Below are 23,820 nucleotides of genomic sequence, written 5' to 3'. Positions count from 1 at the left end.
GTTAGTTCCTAATGGCTTTAAGCAATAGGATGGGCTTGTTCAGGACCAGGAATGCTCCTCAAGAGCATAGCTCATTGATTTGGTACGCCCAGAAGGCATCTTTCCCGATCCTACTTTTGGAACAGTGTTCTCTGCTCAAACCAACCATTTCCTACTTATGCTGCGATTTGAAGCAAGGAGTGAACTCTTATGACACCAGCGCACGTGTGAAGGAAGACAGTGATGCTTCCTTCTGGGTGTGAACAGTCATAATAAGTGGTATGTAAATTTGACAAATTTATGCCTACAGTGACTGGGGCACCCCAAAATATTCTCCCAAAGACAGGCTGCCTGAGTTCTTTGACAAACCATACTCATTTGCCCTTGAGCTTTGTTGTCCTATGAGCTGGATAGACTATTCTTAAAGGGTACGTTTTTGCTTTTTAAAAAGTTAGGCTGTTTTGAAGCCCTTTCAGATCACTGTTTTTTTTGGGGGGGGGGGATTTGATTACCCAGGATGGAATGATCATATCCTATCAGACCTCCTATCAGATCCAAAATGGGTCTGGGGGGGCTAAACCCTCCCCTTTCCCAGGTTCTATTGTTGATATCAGGCAAATCCATCAACTACTTTCTGGTAAATTGAAATGAGTGGATTTAAAAAACATGAAGCTGCCTTCTGTCCATTCAGATCACTTGTCCATCAAGGTCAGTGTTGACTACTCTGATTGGCACAGACTCCCCAGGGTGTCTAGCTGAAGTCTTTCACATCAGCCAATGTCTGGACCATTCTAACTGGAGATGTCAGGGATCGAACCTGGGGCTTTCTGTATGCAAAGCTAATGCTCTACCACTGAAATGCTCTAAGTAGATGTCAAAGACCACTATCTACTTGCATTACAAATATATATAGTATACATAAAGTCACTGTATATAATTTGTGCACTGTGCATTTATTCATCAATTTGTACTCTTATGTCTTTGAAATATTTATATCCCGCCTCTCTACGTAAATATTTTTAAAAATACTTTATCAATTTTACAATAACAGATACAACAATAAAATCAATCATATTAAAGCACAATGTTATATTGTTAGTACTGTTACATATCTCTTTAGTTGTCCATTGTATTATAATGTTCTCTCCATTTTCAGATAAGCCTTGTGGATTGATGGTTTTAATTAATTTGTAGAGTTTTCAAAAATATGAGTAGAATGAATTCAGGTGTCTAGAGTTATATGAGATGAACAGCAACTGATAAGATCGATTAGTTGGTTGTACATCATTTTTGGTGATGTGTTCAAAGAAGGGGAACCATTTTTCAGTAAATCCTGTAGTTCTGGGAAACAGATTGGTTTGTTGAATACCATTTGTGATTTTTTCAATAATGTAATGATCCCAAAGCTTTGAATACCAGTTTGTCAGTGTGAGAGATTTTGGTGATTTCCACCTTAAGGCTATTGCTGTTTTGGCTGCCATTTAGTAGTTATTAGGTCCCGTCTGATTTTTGGAATTTTAGTACTTTACCATTGGTCTAGGAAGATTAGTTCAGGTCTCAATGGAATTGTATATTATCCAGTTATATATTTGATATTTCAAGGTTATCTCTCCAGTTTTCTACATATTTACATTTCGACCAGCAGTGGGCGTATGTGCCTATCTCTCCACACTTTTTCCAGCATAGGGGAGATTTCGATGAAGATATTATTGCCATCTTTTTGGAGGTACAATACCAGCACATTATTAATTGATAAGACTGCAATTTTAAGACAAAATTATATGCAGCTTATGTTATTAATTATATGAAGCTTAATCCCAACAAGACAGAAGTGCTACTGGTGAGCAGAAGTTCTAACCTGGGATTTAAGATGTCACCTGTTCAAGATGGGATTGCACTCTCCTTGAAAAAACAGGTCCGTAGTCTGCGGATGCTTTTGGACTGAGGCTTACTGCTGGCTAAGCAGGTTACAGGTATGGCCAGGAGTGCCTTTTACCAGTGTTGACTGGTTAGCCAGCTTCAGCCTTTCCTGGGCAGAAAAGATCTGGACACTGTAGTGCATACCTGTGTTCGATCTAGATTAGATAGCTACAGTGTTCTGTACATGGGGCTGCCCTTGAGCAGTGTTTGGAAACTTCAGTTGGTGCAGAATGTTGCAGTGAAGATGTTGACTAGGAGCGGAACTACAAGTGACAAAAGGCACAGGTTGGACACTTGTCAGCTTCCCTCAAGTTGTGATGGGAAATGTAGGCATCCTAGTCTTGCAGCTTGGCTCTCTGACTGCTGTCCAATGGACTTTTCAACTGTCACTTGTCCAACATTCCGCCAAGCTGCCTACATTTCCCGCCAAAACTTGAGGGAAGCTGACAAGTGTCCAATCTGTGCCTTTTGTCACTTGTGGTTCCGCTCTCGAATGCATCCTAGGGACCATATCACTCCAGAACTGGTCTATCTACATTGGTTCCCAGTTTGTTTCCGAGCACAATTTAGGGTGCTGAGGTTGACCTTTATAGCCCTATATTGTTTGGGATTAACATATCTGAAGGACCTCCTATACCCTTATGAACCTACCCAACCACTATAGTAATCTTCAGAGGCCTTTCTTCAGGTGCCCCCACCTTCTGAGATTTGGTGGGTCACAACCTGGGAGAAAGCCTTCTTGGTCATAGCACCAAAACTCTGGAACTCTCTCCCCAGGGAAATTTGTCTATCCAACAGATCCCTCCTTCTTGCCCAATGTTTTAATTGTTGTTTTATGTCTTTGTATGTATTTTAATTATACGTTTCTATTCTTTTTTTGGTTTTAATTGTATTAAAATGTGATTTTACTATGCATGTTAATTTGTTAGCCTCTGGGCAGCCCAATCCTAAGAAGGGCACGGAAAGTGAACAGGAACCGAACTTAGGCTTGCGAGGGCGCATCTAGCCCGTACGCCCGCGTAAGTGGCCTTCCGCTCGCGCTGGGACGCGGCGCTGGCCCGCCGGCGGGCCAGCACCGGTGCAAGCCACAGGCGCCCGGGCGGCGGCGCAGAAGTGGCGTAGAGCCCTTCGCCGACGCAGGGGGGGGCGGGGAGCAAGGCGGGGTCGGAGTTAGTCCGCTCCCTAAGCTCCTCCAGAAGCGGGAACGCCCACAGCGGCGCAAAAAAGCTACGCCACGGAAAAAGAAGGCGTAGCCCATAGGCGTCCATGGAACGGCGAAAAATCAGCCCCCTCTCTGAGCGCCTCGCCCCGCCCCTATGGCCCGAAGGAGCATAGGATGAGAACTATCCCGGGGACCAATCAGCGTGCGCGCCCGGCATGGACGAGCCCCCCTCTCTGCACCCAATCACCTGCGACCGCGCCCTACAAAACATCCGGCCAGCGCCGCCCAAACCCCCAGGTAAGTGAGCACTCGGCCGGAGGCTCTGCCCGTCTGCTGAGTGGCATTGCCCCTTTGAAAACCGAAACGGGCTGAGGGCATTCACATTGGCAGGCGCAGAATGCACTCAGGGGACTTTGCGAAAAACTGGGGGAACTTCGCATAAAGGGGAAGAGGTGCCTAACTGCCTAACTCTCTTTCTACCGTGATAGAAAGAATGACTCCACAGCTAACTGATGCATGCTAGTTGCTTCTAACTAAGCACAAACAAACTAACCCTTCCGTGGCAGAAGGGAATGACACTTTGCAAATTAACCGCATGCTCTCCCGTTTCCTTGCAGGTGCCCTGACTCTTGCGCTCCCACCTGGTGATGACCGACAGAGCGCTGACAGGTAAGGAGGAGGTGGGGGGGCATTCCGCAGATTAGTGCAAACCGCCCATTCACCTGAACCCACCCGCTCACTTGCCGCTTTGGGTGAGGCCCAGCAGGGGTGGGGGGCAACCATGCCCGCCCCTGGCTGCCTCAGAGGCAGGCGCCTCGAAAACCACATGTGGCCAGGTGTTTGTTGTGACCAGCTCATTCTCTCCCTTAAAGGTAAAGGCTTGCCAAGGCCGAGTGCATCCTCACCAGACCGTCATGCATCAGCTGCTGCCCTCGACCATGTGCAACCCCCCCCCCGGATGGCGGAGTGTGGGGCTTGCCTTGCCAGTGGAACGAGGCAAAGCCCACACGTGTCTTTTTCCCCCACAGGCACGTCCAGGGCATGGCTGCTCCCCCGCGCCCCGCCCTCCCCAAACATCTCTGACGGACGGTTGGCTGCAGCCCAGGAAGCACCGTCGCGCCGCGGCCTGCATCCCAGCCCCGCCCCTCCGAGCGGGAAGGAGGGCTGTGTGGAATGCTCCGGCTCCCTCGCCAGCCTAAACGCAAGCCCGCTCTTTCCAGTGCAATAAAACGAGATGTACAACAACTGTTTTCTGTGTCTGCGAGTCTGACTTCGTCCTCTGCCCCTCCCCCAACACTCCCGTCACATCTCCCCACCTGCACATTGCCACAAATGTATCCGACACACCCCGTCTTGCCTCCCCGCCCCCTCCCTCCCTCCTCCTCCCCCCCTCCTCCTCTGTATTTGACCAGTGTCTGTACCACCCATCTGCCGAAGAGAACTTGATTCTCAGAAGCCTATGCCACAATAAAATTGGATAGTTTTAAAGGTGCTATGGGACCCTTTTTGAATTCGCTACCACAGGCTAACACGGCTAACCCCCCTGCATCTATGGCCAGGTAGAGGGTTGGGGCGGGGCATGTGAGCGGGGAGAGGGATCAATCCCCGGTGGGGAGAATAGCTGGCCCCCGATAAGCAAGGGAGAGGGTGGTGCGAGCTGCCGCTGCAAGGGAGCGGGAGATGGCAGGGGAAACGGTCCGCTCGCTGGAATCCTAGCCCCCACCAATGGAGAATCCAGGGTGGTGGCAGGCGGATGCCATATCCCGGGCAGGAGGTCTCGCGCGCCTGGGGAGGGTCGCCCCCATCGCAGCCGCAGCCCCAGCAACACAGTCCCATGAGCAGCCGCCTCCCAGAGTGGGTCCAGCCCCTCGGGCGTCTGCAGCAGCCCCATTGGTCATTCCACCCCAGGGCGTCCTGCCTCGCATCCAATCCCGTGGAGCAGTTGCCAGCCTCCCACGCCAACAGGCCATGGTTGTTGGGAGGGGTGGGGTGTGTCCGAGGCTGCGCGTGGCTCCGCCCTGGCTCGGCGCCGTCTCCTGCGTTCAGCAATTGTGGCCACTCGCGTTGCCCTGCCGGGGGGGGGGGAACCACTCCGAGGCTGCCAGCCCCGCCAATCCTGCAGGGAAGGCCGCTGGCCCCGCCCACAGGGGCAGTGGAAGAGCGCATCAGCTGCGCAAAGTGGCTAAAATGCGGGAGCCCGAGGCCTCCCGGCTGGCTGCCACAGCGTGCCCCTTCCCCGGCCGGGCCATGCAGGCTGGGTGGCCACCTCAGGCCCGGGAGGGCCCCCCGATGGCAGGTTGCGTGACTGCCCCAGCTCAGGGCGGCATGCCAGGCAGGGCAGGTGCGTTAGGGCAATATGGAAGACATGCCAGAGCGGCCCCTGGCCAGTCCTTGTGCATCCTAAGCCCCCCCCCCCTTGGAAGGGATGCGCTGTCACCGCGGGCCTGGTCATGCGCTCATGGTGCCAGGGCAGGATATGGCTGGCAGTTCACCAAAGTATCGCAGGCAGACACGGGTCCATGTGTAGATGAGCTTTATTCCCAGTCCCACGGCGCAACGTACAGCCAGGCCCAAGGGTTCACGTCCCGCAAGGATGCACTTGAGCAGCACAGCATCCCCGCAAGGGAAGAGGGCCCTGGGGCCATAGGAAGCCAACCACCACGGCCCCCTCCCCTCCAACCCACAGGTCTGAGACGGGGGGGGGGCCTGTGCTGAACCTATCCATGAACTATGCAGATGCCAGACAGAAGATAGGGAATTGTTACATCTCAGACCCTCCAAGGTCATGCCGGCGGGCGGTGTAGTTCGGTGGGCAGCACAGAAACACTATACCCACAGCGGTCCCGGCTGCATGGAGGGCGACGGGTGGCGGGAGCAGTGGGCGGCCAGGCTCGGGGCCCAGCTCATTGCCAAGGCTGCCGGGAATGACCTCCTGGCAGATGAGGGTGCGATGACTGCGCGGCCAGTTTACCTGGAGGAGCTCTTCCCTGGCCGTGCGGAGGAGGCCCACCTCATACGAGCGTGGCTAGACACGGCGCTGTGCGAGGTGGAGCATGACCTCCTGGAAGAGGAGGTGGCTGCGGGCCCTGTGCGCAGTAAGTCAGGGTCCTCGGCGCCATCCAGGGAGCCTCCTCCGCTGCCACAGAGGGCAGGCCATAAGGGCCCGGAGGCGTCCCAGCCACTTCCGTCGAGGCGCAGGTTGCAGGTGCTTGCAGCAGATGCCGGGCTGCCACCAACGGGTGCCCCCCCTCCCTCTCTCCCCCCTCTGCAGGGACCATCAATGACAGGTGGATGGCTGCCATGGACCGGGTTCACGGGGCATTCCAGCAGGCGCGGGCAGCGGCACCATGTGAGTCTCGCCAACAGGAGGGGCACGGGCATGTGGGGTGGGGCGGCCTGCGGCCGCGACAACAACCCCAGAGCCCACAGGGGCCCTGACGCTCCCATCCCCCACCTCTTGCCCCCACAGCGGCGCCCGCCCGGAGCCCCTCGCCAGATGAGGAGGAACTTGGGAGGGGCTTCACCGCCTGGTCTCCACCCCGCTACCCGCCACCCGCTGAAGACCCAGAGGGTGACCCAGTGGAGGGGCCTGGCAGGAAGCGGCCGAAGCTGGAGCCCGTCCCCGCAGACGGCCGGGCAGCTGCCGATATGCCATCCCAGGCACAGGCATCTTGGACCCCAGCCGGGCCCCTGCTCTGTAACGGGGATGCCGTGGCGGGGCCGCTGGCCTCCCCCTGCTCCGACGCGCTACCTAGCCCTCACCCTCCTGGCTGCTGAGGCCGGGGTTCTGGGTTGGCAAGCTGCTCTCTGGGCGCCTGATGCAGCCCTGGAATCGATTGGGAATAAAGCCAAGTTCATTAACCGCTTTTCCCGTGCAGCCCGTCCATGGGGGGCGGTGGCTGCTGGCCGGGGCGGCTTTCCCATGCTCTCTACATGCAGGGGTTGAGGGAGCGGGGACTCGGAGGGGCCGCCTGGGACACCATAGGGGCGTAAAGGGCGAGTGTTTGGCCGGCCGAGGCCCCCATGGCCAGGCATGGCCCTCAGCGCGCAGCATGCCACAGGTGCTCCGCGACCCTGTCTCGCACAGCTCGGTCATGCTCCTGGGGCTCTGCAGGGGCGTCAGGAGAAAGGCGACCGGCGGGCGGCAGCCAGGGGTCCTCGCCTGGGCCCTCTGTGGCTGGCAAGGGGAGCTGCTGGCGCACGGCAATATTGTGCAGCATGACACAGGCAGCCACGAGCTTGGCGACGGTGAACGGCTGCATGGCCAGGCGGCCGCCCGTGTGATGGAGGCATCTGAAGCGCATTTTTAGCTGACCGAAAGCACGTTCGATCACCATCCTCGTGCGCCGGTGGGCCTGGTTGTAGTTGGCTCTGTCGGCGGGCTCATCCGCAGGGTATGGCGTCAGGAGGTAAGGCAGCAATGGATAGCCACGGTCACCTGCAAGGGGAGGCGGAGTTAGGATCTCCCTTCCCATCCCCGTCCCCTCACAGCTCCCCCACCAACTCCTGACCTAGGAGCCAGCCTCTCCCCTCAGGCCATGATGACAGGAGCCTGTTCAGGCCGGAGGTGGTGAAGATCTGTGCGTCGTGGACGCTTCCCGGGAACTTGGCAACGAGGTCCGTGAAGATCCCCTGGTGGTCACAGGCTGCCTGGACGTTGATACTGTAGAACCGGTGCCGATTCCTGTAGACCTGCGGCTCCTCTCTGGGAGCGCATATGGCCACATGCGTGCAGTCGACTGCTCCAATCACATTGGGGAAGCCTGCAAAGGAGGAGAAGCCAGCCCGGATGGGTGCCAACTCTGCCTCCGAGGTGGGAAAGTGGATGTGCTCGCGGATCCGACCAACTAGGGCGTCCAGGAAGGCATGCAGGCAGCGGCTGGCGGATGACTGGGAGACCTCCAAGGCCTCAGCCATGACTCCCTGGAAGGAGCCGGTCGCAAGGTAGCGGAGGGACAGCAGGACCCTCTGGAGGACGGGGATGCCCCGGGGAGCCGCAGCTTGCCCCTGAAGGGCGGGCGCGAGCTCCTCGCACAGAGCCTGTATGGCTGCCCTGTCCAGGCGGAAGCGGTCCAGGCAAGTCATGTCGCCCAGGAGCAGGGATGGCACCCTGGCCTGGAACCGGCGCCAGCCCTCCCCTTCGGCGCCACTGGGGGGCTGTCCCCTGCTGCCAGAGACTGGCTGCTGCCCTGGATTCCTCATGGCAGGGCGCCTGCCAGTCCCATGCCAACCTCTCTGGACGCGGCCGCCAGGGACTTGGTGCTACATTGGGCAAACGGGGGAAAGGCTTCTCAGACTACGCCCACCCCTCTCCTTCCCGACTGCGAGCCCCGCCCGACACACGAGCCGAGGCAGTCTGCCAGCATGGGCGCGGTTTGCCTGCTGCTCTGGGGCCTGGCCGGGATCGCGTGCTGCCCATAGGCTGCGCCTTTCCTGGCCCCTCCCCCTGACGCTTGTCAGGAACAGCGCCCTTTGGCTGCGCCTGGCGGCGGCCGTGGATCAGACCCGCCCACAACACTTTCTGGTTCTCCAAAATCGCATCTCTGCGCCGCTGCGGGCGCCGCTGCGGCCACACTTTGCTGGCACAGGATCCGGCCCGGCGGCGCCGCCACACCACCAGTGCAGCCGCGTCGGCGTTGGGGCCGGCCATAGGATTGCGCTGTTAGTGGTCCCTGTGAGGGTGGAAATGCAAGATATAAATTTTGAAAAATAAAATAAAAATATTCAAAGCCCTTACAGAAATAATAAAAACAATATAAAAACCAACAATATAAACAATATAAAACCAATAAAATATGAATAAAAACAACAAAAAATAAAACATCATGAAATACATAAGATTAAAATGATACAAACCCAAATATCAAAAAAGCCTCTAAAACCACAGCCTAAAAACAATGACAACAGGATGGATTTGCTAAAACCAACTGCAAGGGTCTAAAAGGTGCACACACACTGCCTGTATACACTGCTGGCAAAGTGCTTTTGCAGCCATCAGGACACTGAACTAATTTAAGATTAACAAAAGCTTTAGTATTAGAACTGACGAAACTGGATAGGAAAGTGGTAAGAGAATCCTACCTTCCTAGTTAGCTTGAGGGAGAGTGTGGAGAGTTGTAGAAGGACAGTTTAAGACTAGCATTCTGCAGATTGACAAAGGGGGAATGTTCTTAAGAAAAAAGTACTCCCACTATAGTCCTGTCTATCTGAGCTTGCAGCCCTTGCAATATCTTCTTCTTTATTTACTAGGCATTGCTATATTCCAACATACACCGTGGCCCTAATTTCATGCATTTAATGAAGTGGCTTCTAGTCCACAAAAGTTTATGCTATAATAAGTAATGGCTTTTGCAGTTCCACAAAGCTTCTTTTTGGTTTTGTTATAACAGCCTAACACAGCTATCCCTCTGGAATTAATCATTAGCTACCCTTCTGATTTGGAGCACAGAGGCATATCATGGGTTTTTTTTGTCTTCCTTGATTTCTTCACACACTGAACCCTGATGAGTAGCAATGACCTAATTAGTATTATACAAATGAGTGTCCAACTGGATCATCAAAATGAGGAAAACCTCATTCTGACTCCTGACTCACCACAATTGAGCTCCTAGCATAAATATCATCTGCTATGTTACAAACAGACATGTGATGCTGCCCAACAATGGCATTTAAGATTATTAGCAGAGAATAAGAGAAATTCTTTTGCAAATGAGGAAAGCCCTATACTCATTCACCATGGTTTAGCATGCTATTATTAACATTTCAAAACTAAGGTCATTTGGAAAGTAAGTGCTGCTAAAATAAACAGACCTTACTATCAGATAAAAGTGTTCCCAATTGGGGTAGAAATTGGTTAGTTTATTTACAATCTGGGTTTGAGGGATATAACACACACTGGGTGTTTCTGCAGAAATTGGTCTAGAGAGCAATAGAGAGGCAGCTTTTTGAAGTCAATTCCTTATATAAAATTGGACAAAATCATGTTTTTACAATATAGATACATTTTGAACTTAGGTTCTAGAATCTGTATTTATGGCTGCATATTCTGCAACTCTAAATGACAAGAATGTTTGTTTCCTAGAAAGATGCTTAAATTTATTACTATAAAATCACATATTTAATAATATAATGAAATCTGGTAACTCCATGCTGTTCTAAAGAACCCTAGATTGCATGACAGAATTTTTTATTTAAAAATATATGTTTATCCTAGTTCACCCCATGATTTACAGGGCAAAATACTTCCTGTCAGGAGTCAAATCATCCTAAAGGCATGTGCAAACAAAATGTTCCCAAGATTAGAATACAAGTAAAATTGTTAAGGCAATATATAAGAAGCAATAGAGTGCTGTGGGTACGTCACATAAGAAACTTCTGATTCCGAGGAAAAGTAAAGATTTACTTTCTCATGTTTGGTTGTACTAATTTATTGATTTAATTTTTAACCTCATTGTTCCCTCTAAGGTGCCCAGGGCAACATAAATAGTTCTCTATGTTTTATTCTCACAACAAACCTGTGAGGTAGATGTGAAGAAAGAGGCACTGGCTCAAGAGAGGTTCATGGCAGGGTAGGGATTTGAAAGCAACACTCTTGAGCCAACACTGAGGGCTCAAACAGAGGAGAGGAAGATGGTGCTTCTTGCATCCTTTTGGAGCTTCAGTTTGTGTCAGGGCCCTGTAAGGAACACACCTTTCAGTTTCCACTCACTGTTGCCATTTTAAAGGAACAGGCCAGTGTGGGCCTGTTCCTGGCTTTCTTGTTAACCTTGGGATAGTCACAAACACTCACAGCCTACCCTATCTCTAGGGTTGCCAGGTAGTGGCTGGAGATCTCCCGGAATTACAACTGATCTCCAGGCCACAGACATCAGATCCCTGGAGAAAATGGCTGCTTTGAAGAGTGAATTCTATGGCAATATACCTCACTAACCCTGCTATCCTCCTCAAGCCCTGCCCTGTCTAGGCTCCCCCCCTCCCCCCCAAAAAAACTCCAGGAATTTCCTAACCCGGAGCTGGCAACCCTACTTGTTCTGAGGATAAAATGGGAGAGAAGGATGTAAACAACGTAAATAAACACATTCACGATGAACAGATACAGTGCAAGGTCTGGGAAGGCAACATTTATTGATTGATTGATTGTCCGCGCAGAGCCAATCAGAACCAAATCAGAATACAATACGGTGCACAGTATGACAATTAAATATAAACAGTGTAAAATTAAACAGTTAAAAAACGGGTAGCATAAAAAGTTGGTACTCCACCCTCGGCAGCGCAGTGCACAATCTCGCATCTACTCCATTCTGTGACTTTCGGGTACAGCCGATCATCATTTCCTCCTACACTAGCATGTTGGTCCCGTGGAAGTGGCGGAGCCTCTCAGAACTTCCCTAAGGTCTCGACATAGACACGTGTCGAAGAAAAGCCTTCGGGAAAGGTTTAAAGGGAGCCTAGACAACAGCGGAGAAAATCCAGGGGCGCGGCGACGATGCCATCTTGGGACAGGAAGCGAGGGGCGGAGAGGGCGACGCACATGGAGAGGCGGCACCCGAAACGCGGATGTTGTACTGCGCGGTGTTGTGAGGGTTGCAGTTGTTCCTTGTTCAGGGAGTCGGAGAACTCGTTGTCTCCCGACCCTTTACCCGGAGAGGCGCTTGGAATTCGGCCCCAGGCAGATCAGAAGCATGGAAGAGCTCCAGGACTCCGACACGGCATCGCTCCTGGAGACCGCCCGGGAGGTGTACAAGGGGGCTTTTCGAGGGGTGGATCCTGAGATTGCGGTCTCAGCGCCCGGAAGGGTGAACTTGATCGGGGAACACACCGACTACAATCAGGGCTTCGTGCTGCCGATGGTAAGGGGCGGCGACCTTGAAAAGGGGCAAAGTTCCCGAACAGATGGATTGTTCTTACAGCCTTCTGGGAGTGGGGCACTCCCTGGGATCGATCGCATGGAAGTGGAGGAAAAGAACAAAATGTCCGTTTCCGTAAATAAAGCACAACCCCACCCCGTAAGGGAATACGGATATTTAGGAAGGTTTGGCCCCACAAGGTGGTCGTAGCAGCAGAAGGTGCCATTATCGGACCCCTGCTGGGGTTGCCATTCATAACGCCTTCTCTTCAGCACCTGCAACCCAGCCCCCAAAGATCTGTATTTTTACATGCTCAGGAGAACTGGAGCTAGGGTTTGGTTACTACTTTGTGGAGTCCCATCAAAATGCATACGCTGTTTACCTACTACAGAGCAGAAAATATTTAGCTTGGTTTACTACCTGTTTATTCAAGTTTTTTGTACAGCGAATGTCCTAGCTGTTGGTTATGTTGTATTTTCACTCGCACTGTGCCTTGGATCTCAGTGAAAGAGGTAGACTAACAACACCAACAACTTTACCAGCTGTGTGCACTGAGGAATAGCAGATTTGGAACTCACACCCCCACCTCCGGAACCTCTGAACTCTCAGGGGCTGTAACGGTCTTACTCCACCAGTACCCCTTCCCCTTTTGACTGATTTTCAGTCTGCAATCAGGCACTTCTTTGTTTTACTTCCTTTTTGGTTAATTGGCAACGTCATATTTTTCTGCGCTGCCAGGAGAGCCTCATGAGCCCCTGCTTTCTTTGTGGGTGGCCCACTGTACAGCTTCCACCATGGGTCAGCTTCTATGCTATTAAGATGCAATATTTGTGCTTTACACATCATGCTAGAAACAGTGAGTTATTACTGCTTCAAGGTAAAGGAGTGTTTGAACAATGAATCTGGTATTTAAAGCACAAGATCTTCCTGTCGCAAAACTGGAGGAAAATAATCCCAAAGCATTTAGGAAGACTCAAAGATCCCAAATTGAGCAAGAATGCAGTCCTCCTGTTAATAGATCTTTCCTCATACAGTATTTGTTTACATGTGGCTTCAGAGGGTACACTTAGAATGTGACGGGGGGGGTCATCTAAATTAGGGGATACAGCTTTGAGGTCTAAGAGATCTGAATTCACTACAAGTTAACAAACAGGGAAAAAAATACTTTTGTAGAATAATGTACCATTAATCAAAGTTTTGAATAAGGAAACCGGTACAGTGGTTCATTTTGGAAATAGTTTCAGTTTATGATGAGATTTTTTTTCTTTTGTCAATTATTACTCCTTTGTCAATTATTTCTCCATTGTCTCAGTATGTATATTAGTATAATGTTTGCTGTGGCCCTTGAATGAGTCCTATTGCTCCATGGTAATGAGAAAGATGTGCTTTCCCCTAAACAGGCCAGAGTGATGATTGGGGTGACCCAGCCAAGCAAACCATGAGCGAACAGCAGCACTGGTATCTGGCTGCGATGCAAAATGCTCGGCTTCATGTGGAAAGTCCTCCTGTGAAAGCCCTTTGGAGTCAGGCTGCCAGAATTGGTGCTCTTTTGTATCTATTAGGAAGCATGATTTAGCACAAAGGTTCTTAAACCAGTCCTCAGCTATGGCTGTTGAAGACTGCCCAGAATAGCCCAGAGGCAACAGATAAGTGGTGGCCACAGCGCAGTCATACTCTATGTGCAAGTCAGTGCCATGGTAGACTTATCAAAAAACTAGTGGCTGCATTGGAGAACCCCTGATTTTGCCACATCTTGCCATGAAGGAGATAGTAGCTTCCTTAAACAAACATTCTTGTTTACTAAACATTATTGAAGCAGGAACCAGTCCTCTGCCTCTTGGACTTCTCCACACCTACCTCTGCTTATACCTGCCTTCATTTCCAACCTGCTATTTCAGATGCCATTTGGAAGATGTCTGACATAACCTTTGTTTCTGGTTTTTACCGGGAAAGATTCAGGTAATTTATCTGTCTTCAGGCCTTGCAGATGGGAACCATGATGGTTGGGAGTCCAAGGCAAGATGGAATAATATGCATTGTCACGACAGCTCAGGAAGCCGAAGAGCCCAAAAGAGTGCAGATTCCAGTTCCAGTGGAAGGCGGTGCCTTGAAACCAGGAGAGCCTCGATGGGCAAATTACGTCAAAGGAGTCATCCAGCATTATAGGGGTAAGCAGGGCTTTTTTTCTGGGAAAAGAGGTGGTAGAACTCAGCGGGTTGCCCTCGGAGAAAATGGTCACATGGCTGGTGGCCCCGCCCCCTGATCTCCAGACAGAGGGGAGTTGAGATTGCCCTCCGCGCCACCTCAGCGGCGTGGAGGGCAATCTCAACTCCCCTCTGTCTGGAGATCAGGGGGCGGGGCCACCCGCCATGTGACCATTTTCAAGAGGTTCCGGAACTCCGTTCCACTGCGTTCCTGCTGAAGAAAAGCCCTGGGGGTAAGTCTGTGTTCAGCTGAGGGCTTGAGTACTGCATTTGTTGGCAGGCTAGGAATGCGGAAAGAACATGACGGTGTTCCTTGGTGGAAGGAACCTTCCCTGCCCAATCCTTGCTGTGGTATAGAAATGGTAGTTAAATCTGTGATAAAAGTTAACAGCTATGAAGTACAGCTCACGGCATGAGACTGTTACAATATTTTTTTGTATAGAAATTTTGTCTAAAAAGGTAAAGGTGCAATCACCGAGTCATTACTGACCCATGGGGGGATATTACATCACAACATTTTCTTGGCAGACTTTTTATGGGGTGGTTTGCCATTGCCTTTCCCAGTCAGCTACACTTTACCCTGAGGAAGCTGGGTACTCATTTTACTGACCTCAGAAGGATGGAAGGCTGAGTCAACCTGGAGCCAGCTACCTGAACCCAGCTTCCACCGGGATCAAACTCAGGTCGTGAGCAGAGCTTGGGCTGCAGTACTGCAGCTTACCACTCTGCACCACGGGGCTCTTCCACATCTAAAAAGATAAGATATAATAAAAGAAAGTGCATAAAAAGAAACTTATACAAACAGTGCATTGAGATGAATTTGAAATTTATACTAACTTATACAAACAGTAGATTTAGAATTGGTTTACAACTTAAACAAGCACTACATTTGAAACTGGATTAAACTGATAGAAAAATACAGTCAAAAATTTTAATAACAGAACTTAATTGTGTAATAGCTCTTCTTCCCTTTCCTTGGTTACTTACACAAACTTTACTACCAGCTATTTTGATTGGTCATTTCCCTGTGTTTTATCCTTTTATCTTTATACTGAGTTACCTTAATTAATCTTAGTTCTGGCCTAAGTAGTCAAAGAAATCCTTCCATTTCCCCCCAAATTCAGCTGTTGGTCTGTTATGTACATAAGTAGTTAATTTGGCCATTGATGCATATTCATAGACCTTATCTATCCACTCTGACACTTCAGGGCAAATTACCATATTTTTTTTTTAATGGAGTGTACTTTCAGAATGCTGTCAAAGGAGGTGTGACCAATATGTGTGGCCTGTCCTACAGATTAGTGCCAGAAGAGATGCCAAGGCTCAAAACTACCTGGCAATCTGTTGTCAGGAAGAAAATATCACTCCTTTATTCTATGAGAAGAGTCTGCAGTTGCTACAGGATATGGGGAACTCTGTACATGTTCAGTGGCCCTTTTATGTAATGTTATTATTACATTATTGTATAATTTATTAATTGGGCATGGCTAATGACTGAGGGATGAATTTAAAGTTACTACAGAGCAATTCCTAAGCAGAGTTCTATATTTATTTGCTTCATTTATGCCCCACCTTTCTCCCCAGTGGGGACCCAAAGCAACTTACATCATCTCTTCGCCATTTTATACTCACAACAACCCTACGAGGTAGGTTAGGTTGAGTGCATGACTGGCCCAAGCTCACTCAGCAAGCTTCCATGGCAGAGTGGGGATTTGAACCTGGATCTCCCAGTTCCTAGTCTAACACACTAACCATTATACCATACTGACTCTCTAATGAAGGTTGACGTTAAGTACGTTGAAGTGAAAGGGCTTAGAAGGGTACAATTCTGCTCGGTATTGCCCTGCGAGATGTGTTTTGCTTGTTTGCGTTTTACTTATACCAGTACATATGGATGTTAAAGCTTGTCTTTGTCGTTCAACCCTTTCAGCAAAAATACATGGAACGGAGCACAGATAATTGAGGTGTCTCTTGTGAATTTACTTAGTGGTGGTGGAAAGTGCCATCAAATCATAGCTAACTTACGGTAATCCTTGCTGGGGTTTTCAAGGCAAGAGGCTTACAAAGGTGGTTTGCCATTGCCCGCCTCAGCAACCTTGGTCTACTTGGGAGATCTCCATCCAATTACTAACCGAGGCCAGTTTAGTTTCCGAGATCTGACAAGATTGAGCTGTCCAGGTCAGGGCATAAACTTACTTAGTTGTATATTAATGATCTATCTGCAATATGATAAACTCTAATCAATACAGTAAACAAATGGGAATATGAGGGATTTCATCATGACCATTAGAGAAAGCCTTCCAAAAAGAATTCTATAATGACTCAGTCTAATTGTGCTCTTCAGCTTTTCAACATCCTTTCATTGCAGTAAGTAAACTGAGCACCCCTCTCTTTCTCTGTTAGAACAGGACTTCCGTGCTACCAGGTTCTCATAGGAACATTCTGTATGTTTTTTATCCCAGTTTTGCTCTTCTTTTTGCTTTTCTATCCATCTGTAGCTGGCCCCCTCCCAGGCTTTAATGCAGTCATAGCCAGTAATGTTCCACTGGGTGGTGGTCTCTCAAGTTCAGCATCCTTGGAGGTGGCTACATACACATTTCTGCAGCAGCTTTGTCCAGGTAAGAAAACAATGGTTTATCTTTGGAGCACGCCGTACCTGTTAGCTATGTCCTTTCAGTGAAATCTCCAGGGGCTGTATACCCTCACCAAGTACTAGATGTTGGAGACAAACAACAGGAGAGAGCAGTTAGTGATTTTCATGAACAGCTTGTGAACTGTTTAGAAGCAGCTATCTGTTCACTGTTGTCAATCTGGTCCAGCACAGCAAATCTTCATCCAAGTCTGGAGGTTAAAATGGGGGAGAAAGTATCGTACAAAAATAGTGCCTGCAGGCCATTGCATGGAGCAGAGGAAGTATTCGTCTGGCTGTGAATGTCTCTTTCTTCCATGACACAGATGATGGAGATCCAGTAGCGAAGGCACTGGCATGCCAGAAAGCAGAGCACACCTTTGCAATGATGCCTTGTGGGATAATGGACCAGTTCATCTCTGTGATGGGGAAGGAGGGCCATGCCTTGCTGATAGACTGCAGGTCAGCATGTGCTTCATAGATCGGTATACTGAGACCACCAATTCTCATGTCGCTCCTTACATCCAAGCAGCCATAATCAATTATTATAGATCTGTCTAGCCCCTCTTGCACTGTAAGGAAGATTTAGTTACGGACAATAATAGCTGCAGGCATAGAGAGAAGACAAAAAATTATAAATTATTATTTTCCCTGCCGTAAAAGTTACGTACCATTCTACCCTTTTGTTCTCCAGCTTCTAACAGAAACAACCCCAATTTTTGCAACATTTAAGGTGAAGTGATTCTTTCCTGTCCACGTAGCAGAATAAACTGTGTCAGAATGCCCTCTTTTCCTTTTAATGTCAATGCACCCAGCTGAATCTGATTAAAACATAACTCAGTTTTACTTTGTGACTCCTGGTTAAAAAAACTGATTAAGAACAGCTTGTTATCTGGACAGTATATCCACTGTTTATTTATGTCATTTATAGTCCGGCTTTCTCACTGAGACTTAAGGCAGATTACATAGTGTGAGATTAGTACAATTCATATCAAGGACATTTCCAGAAACAGTGCCATGGGCCCTGTGGCTTTTACATTAAGCAAGATTGGCTTACCCTTTGGCATAGGGGTAAGTAAATACAAGTTTACAGAGACATAGCATTAGCAAAAATCCAATACAGAGTTGAAGAAATGCTCGAACGGAACATAATCAATTCTAGGACTAACATTAGACAACACGAAGCACAGGTAGTACATAGGAATACATATTTAAAGCAACAGATAATATGTAAGACAACATAGTCTATGCTTCCATCTGTTAAATACATACTTAATGCCATCTTTTTTCTTCGAGGAGCTCAGGTTGGCATACATGACTCCCCCTGCCCCACTGTATCCTCACAGTATCCTCCCTCACGTTGCTCTCTCTCAACATGAGGTTGAGAGAGAGCAAGTGGTCCAAGGTTGCCCAACAAGCTTGATGGGAGCGTGGGAGTACACATTTAAAGTTTAAAAGCTCCATATGTTTGAAATTGTTTCATGTGGCCTTGTTGTGTCCTCTTGAGTCCAGGTCACTGGAGACTCGCCTGGTACCTTTGACTGACCCAAACGTAGTTGTTCTCATCACCAATTCCAACGTACGGCACACCTTGACAGGCAGTGAGTACCCCACACGGCGGCGCCAGTGTGAAGAGGCAGCAAAGATACTTGGCAAGGCAAGCCTGAGAGAAGCCAATATGTCCAGCTTAGAGGGTAAGAATTGTCGAGAAAAGAAGAGGGGGAGGGAGATAAAGTTTTTTCCCAACATTCCTTCAGAAATTTTTGGGATATTGCATCTCCAACCCCGAGCAAAGGGGGATTGACAGAAGAGTACTAATAAGCTTGGGTGGTCATTGAAGATAAAGACGTATGTCAGATTCCAACATTTGTATTCCACCTCAGTTTTTATTGAAGGTGAATTACATAGGTAATTCCTGGCAGATAATTTCTTTATCTAGTTTACCTACCTGCCAATATTTTTTGGGCAGCTTCTAAGGCCTTGCTGAGTGAGGAGATGTACAGGCGAGCCAGGCATGTGATTGGAGAGATTGAACGCACTACCAAGGCAGCTGAGGCACTGCAGTCCAGGGATTATAAGAGATTTGGACAACTGATGGTGGAGAGTCACAATTCTTTGCGGTAGGTTGACACCTGAAAGATTGCAGAGCCGTGGGGCCGTTTCGCACTTGTAATACAATTCATCCTGGGGAACCTATTTTGAAATCACTGCTGAGCAGTGAAACTCGTTGGCTAGCCTTCACCCAACATCCCTTAAGGCAGTGGTTCTGAGCCTTTTTTGTGTGACGCTCACTTTTAAACTTTTTGTACCTTTTGAAACTTACTTGTGAATTAACTCCATACTATTTTCTCCCTCCTCAATATAAAATGCAGGGATCTCAGTTTAGTTAACACTGAACAAACTTATATTATCATTTTAGCATTTGTCAGTATATAGTGTTGTTGAGCAATGGGCTGTGTTTCTTGGCCATTCCACACAATATGCAGAAGCAGAACCAAATTTGCCATGGAGCCTCCTTGAGCCTTCTGTCCCTGCCCATCCTATTTCTCCTGCCTCCTGACCTCACAACCCACCTGCAAGAGAATCGCAATTCTCTTTGGGGTCTCTCGACCTGCAAAATGGAGGAGAAGATAATGATGTAAGCTACTTTGGGTCCCTAATGGGGAAAGAGGCAGGATATAAATGAAGTAATTAAGGAAATAAATAAATGTGAGAACTGCTGCCTTGAGGGAGTATTTCAGCCTTGGAGGTATCAGATTTTACCTGTACTCAAAACAGTACAATATTGTTGGTTGGAAAATGTATTTTTTCCTTCAGCTAGCAAAGCCTTTGCAAAGGCCGTATCCCAGAGGACATTGTTCAGATATACACAATAGATTTTTATAATTATACCAAAATATGTACAGGGTAGTAATAAAAAAAACACATGTATCATCTTGATGACTCTTAACCAGGGAGCAGGGATTGGCCGTAGCTTCTATACAAGTGCATACTTTAGATGGTGTCTGTTTCTATACCATCTGATGTATGAAGTAATTCTAAATTTGAGGGGCCATGTGGAATATATTTGTTTGAAAGAAAGAGAGAACGAGACATATGCCTTGTTGAGGCACTTGCAAAGCAATTTGGCCATATGGCTTCCTGCAGAGTTTCTCAGTTTTCTTCAGTGTTTTTAATTTTTTCTAATTACACATCACTTACATGGCACTTTTAAAATTCAGAGCACTTCACATACATCATCACAGTAATTCTTGCAAAGTGTCTATAAGACAGACCAGTACTATTATCCCTGTTTTGCAGATGGGAGGCAAGGGATGAGAGACAGAAACTTGCATAAGGCCGCTTACAGAACGAGAGTTGCGCCTTTCTCGCTGGAATGGCTTAGGATGATGTTTGTGGCTGAACCAGGGGCCTTCCAGATCACTTAGTGGTCGTCTTTTTCACTCTATGGGGCAAACCTTTCTACATGCTTTACTGTTTCAAAGAAGTAATAGCAGTGGCCTGAACCTTTTTTATGCATGGCGCTGAACTTAATAATTTTAAAAATGTTTTGTAAAGTTTTACAAACAAGAACATAACTAAAAATTAGACTTGCGTCTGAAAAAGGGCAGTCCTGCTGCCCTTCCTTATCTTGTAAATGATGCTTCCCTTAAGGCAGCCCTAAGTGGCATTTGGCAGCCTCTGTAGAAGCATCATGTTGTGCCGTGAATGGCCATCTGTTGTACGATTTGTGCTTCAATACTGTTCCTGAGAGCTTTTTGAAATTTGTTGACCGTCATTTTTGTTTGGCAGTGATAGCCTTCCTTCCAGGAGTGACTTGCTTTTCGTTCTCAGGAATGACTATGAAGTCAGCTGTGAAGAATTAGATGAGCTAGTAGCCGCTGCTGTGGAGGTTCCCGGCGTTTACGGCAGCAGAATGACTGGTGGAGGGTTTGGCGGTTGTACGGTTACTCTACTTGAATCTAGTGCAGTGGAGGAAGTTGTGAGACACATTAAGGTATGTGGAAGAGTCGGTTGATCACAAACTGCTGAGTGCATTATTATGACTTACAGATACTTGTAATACATTCATCCTTGTCCATATTCCATCTTAACTTTGATGTGCCCTGGAGCAACTCTGAATCAGACACTGTACTGCCCCGTTACTGTACTAGCCCCTCTGTTGAGCACAACACCTGGGTCTAAAGCAGGATAGAACAGCTTCTAGCTTCTTAGAACCTGCTCTTATGTGTAGCCCATCTAAGTGCCCTCAGCTTGACAAACTGTTAAGTGACTCTGGGCTTGGAAGTGTCTGTGTCTCTGTGGCCATGCTGGGAGCAAACCCTCCTCTTCATCTGGTAACTGAGACTTGGATCTGAAGTTGCTGTTCCATTAGCATAACGGCATTTCCTTTGACAGAGAAGGGAAGGGCAATTCCCTCCCACTGCAGACCCTCACTTTGCTCCCACACTGTTCTGATGAGGGGGACACTGATCCACAGGAACATAAGTTTTGCAGAGCACAGAAAACTGTAGTGGGAGGCGATAGACATGGACATTGCCTTCCTCTAGTGTAGCTTCTCTTGTGCTGTTTAGGGTCCAAGCTTGAAGCCAAGCAGCATCTCTTTTCCAAAGCATAAAACAATCCCAGATTTCTTTCCGTCTCCTCAGTTGAAGAGTAGCTTTAGAAGGGGGGGGGCATTCCCTCTGCAGTTGGAAACTGTTGCCTCCATTTAGGAGGATGCTTGATTTAAAACCTGCCAACAGTTTGTGATTGGCCCTTTCCCTTGGCAGCCATTTCATGATTGCCCCTCATGGCAGCCATTTTGCGGTTATTATTTTGTACTGTATTTCCTTACTATCCTTTCCCAAAATTGTAAAAGTGCCCACAGACTCCTCAGGGTTGAGGACCCCTGGGCTAGAGTGTTGGATTAAGTCTGTAGAGACTATGGCTCAGATCCCACTCAGCCACAGAGCAAGTCAGGTGACTTTGGGCCAGTCAGTTACTCTCAACGATGTTATGAGGATTAAAGGAACAGGGAGAGTACCAGGTATGCTGCTTTGAGCTTATTAGAGAAGAGAGAGTCTTAATTACAGACGGATGTAAACATCCTAAGCAAGGTTACAGTCTTCTAAGTCTATTAATGTCAGTGGACTTAAAAGGGTGTAACTCTGCTTAAGATGACATTCCTAGTTTTGTAGTGCAAAGATAGATTGCCTAAGGGCAAAGCAGACATAACATCTGTAGTTTGTTTAACTATGAAGTGTCCCAGCCATATAGAAAGGGCGAGGAATCTGATTTGGGATGTGCAGGTTTAAGTTAACCTCCTCCACCTCCCCAGATTTCTTATCTCCTCTCAGTATCTAGTGTTTTTCCCCCTTAACTGAGCTCCAGTACTTAGGGTTGCCAACAATCTGGAGGGGAAAAAATGTCCTGCCTCTTTAACAGAGGCTTAGTATTACTTTATGTACCAGATGGTGTCATTTACCCCTGTGCCATGAAACTCTGCTCCTTTCTACACATTAAGCCTTTGTTAAAGGGACATTTGTTTAGGCTATTGGCAATCCTGCTGATACAAGAAGTTACCTCAGCTAGGACTTCCCTTGTGAACTATTTGCTTTCAAAAGTCGACTCCCATGTTCTTCTTTCCATATAATTGACGCAATTCCCTGTCGTTAAAAGCCTGCGACTAGAACCTAGTTTGGCCCTATCTAATTGCCATCTAATGATTGTTCTGCATTTTGCTTGTTATAGCGTACAGCACTGCTTTCCTTGTTATAAATATTCACAGAATTCTCAGTTTCTTGAGGAAGTTACAGATCTTGGCCTTTGATCTTGTTCACTAGGAAAAATACAGCAAGACGGCAACTTTCTACTGCACAAAAGCTTCCAGTGGTGCCAAAGAACATCCTCTTTGAAAGAAATTCCAGCCTCTCTACAACGACTTGCTGCTGTTCTGTTACCAGGGACCAAGAGAATTGCTAGGCCCTGAACCAGTTCGCCTGCCTGATCTTAGAGAAATCAAAGACGTTGATGCCTGGTATTCTAATGATACTAGAGGAAATGCCTTGACATCTTTTTCACAGATTAATCAGTTTCACATGCTGGGCTTTGTATCCCTGTGCTTCCATTCAAAGAGACATTGTTTTACATTATAGTTTAAGGCAGAAGATCTGCTCATCGTTTGATGCCAGATGAGGCCCAGTTTGCTGTACTGTTTGTGTATAAGTTGGCTAACAGGCCTAAAGAAAAATGGCCTGTCCCTTTAATGTGTGGCAATGAAGCTTCTCATGGCATGCAGGTTTACCTGTTAAATAACATCTCATTAAGGTTTGGCTGTTTTCTGGGCTGAAAATAGGACTGGATACAGATACAGCAATACCACGTATCGTTTGTGATCTAGTCTCTTGTGCCACTGGGCTATCCTTTCCAATTCCTAAATTCTCCTCTACCAAAGCTTCGTAAGTAAGGATATGCAACATATACAAGCCAGAAATATGCAATGTCTCTTTAATATGCATCATATTCTAGCTGCAAAACTTGGGGTTCTTTGATACGGAAACTTGGTCTTTCCAGTACAACTGCGTTTATGAGTTATGATCAGATTAGTTCTTAAACTTGAGTCTTTTGGCTTGAGTCTGTCCTTCATGTTTTGACCCTTCTGTCTTTTCATTGTGAGTGGAGGTGGGTTTAATCACATTCAGTAATTCAGTTTAATTATTGTCGAAGGCTTTCACGGCCGGAGAACGATGGTTGTTGTGGATTTTCCGGGCTGTATAGCCGTGGTCTTGGCATTGTAGTTCCTGACGTTTCGCCAGCAGCTGTGGCTGGCATCTTCAGAGGTGTAGCACCAAAAGACAGAGATCTCTCAGTGCCACACTGTGGAAAAGATGTTAGCAGGTAATTTATATCTACTCAGATATAACCCCACCCCTCCTGAGTAGATATAAATGACCTGCCAACATCTTTCCACACTGTGACACTGAGAGATCACTGTCTTTTGGTGCTACACCTCTGAAGATGCCAGCCATAGTTGCTGGCGAAATGTCAGGAACTACAATGCCAAGACCACGGCTATACAGCCCGGAAAATCCACAACAA

The 23,820-nt window shown here is 48.0% G+C and overlaps 2 protein-coding genes across 2 annotated transcripts in view; one reads left to right on the top strand and one right to left on the bottom strand.

The window, feature by feature from the left end:
* Nucleotides 1–11,547, bottom strand: part of LOC129328396 (uncharacterized) — a 46,859-nt gene extending 35,312 nt beyond the window's left edge. Inside the window, exon 1 of the mRNA XM_054977437.1 lies at nt 11,323–11,547. The gene's annotated coding sequence lies outside the window, so the exon portion shown is untranslated. The remainder of the gene's footprint in view (nt 1–11,322) is intronic.
* Nucleotides 11,548–11,648: 101 nt separating this feature from the next.
* GALK1 (galactokinase 1) lies at nt 11,649–23,551 on the top strand. Its single transcript, XM_054977410.1, has 8 exons — nt 11,649–11,910; nt 13,886–14,075; nt 16,610–16,729; nt 17,067–17,202; nt 18,253–18,434; nt 18,710–18,860; nt 20,575–20,737; nt 22,566–23,551. The coding sequence occupies exons 1-8, from the start codon at nt 11,743–11,745 to the stop codon at nt 22,635–22,637; spliced, it is 1,182 nt and encodes a 393-aa protein (XP_054833385.1). The 5' UTR covers nt 11,649–11,742; the 3' UTR covers nt 22,638–23,551.
* The last annotated feature ends 269 nt before the right edge of the window (nt 23,552–23,820 follow it).

This window comes from Eublepharis macularius, chromosome 4, assembly GCF_028583425.1.
Source record: "Eublepharis macularius isolate TG4126 chromosome 4, MPM_Emac_v1.0, whole genome shotgun sequence".
In the NCBI taxonomy this organism is placed as follows: domain Eukaryota; kingdom Metazoa; phylum Chordata; class Lepidosauria; order Squamata; family Eublepharidae; genus Eublepharis; species Eublepharis macularius.
Note: the sequence above shows the minus strand (reverse complement) of the source record. Positions and strands in the feature narration are given on the sequence as shown.

What these genes read in the sequence shown, in the direction of transcription:
- GALK1 (XM_054977410.1), top strand. Translation starts at nt 11,743, where the DNA reads ATGGAAGAGCTCCAGGACTCCGACACGGCATCGCTCCTGGAGACCGCC. An exon ending in CAATATGTCCAGCTTAGAGG is followed by an intron (nt 18,435 to 18,709) that starts GTAAGAATTGTC and finishes TTTTTTGGGCAG; the next exon opens with CTTCTAAGGCCTTGCTGAGT. An exon ending in GAGAGTCACAATTCTTTGCG is followed by an intron (nt 18,861 to 20,574) that starts GTAGGTTGACAC and finishes TTTCGTTCTCAG; the next exon opens with GAATGACTATGAAGTCAGCT.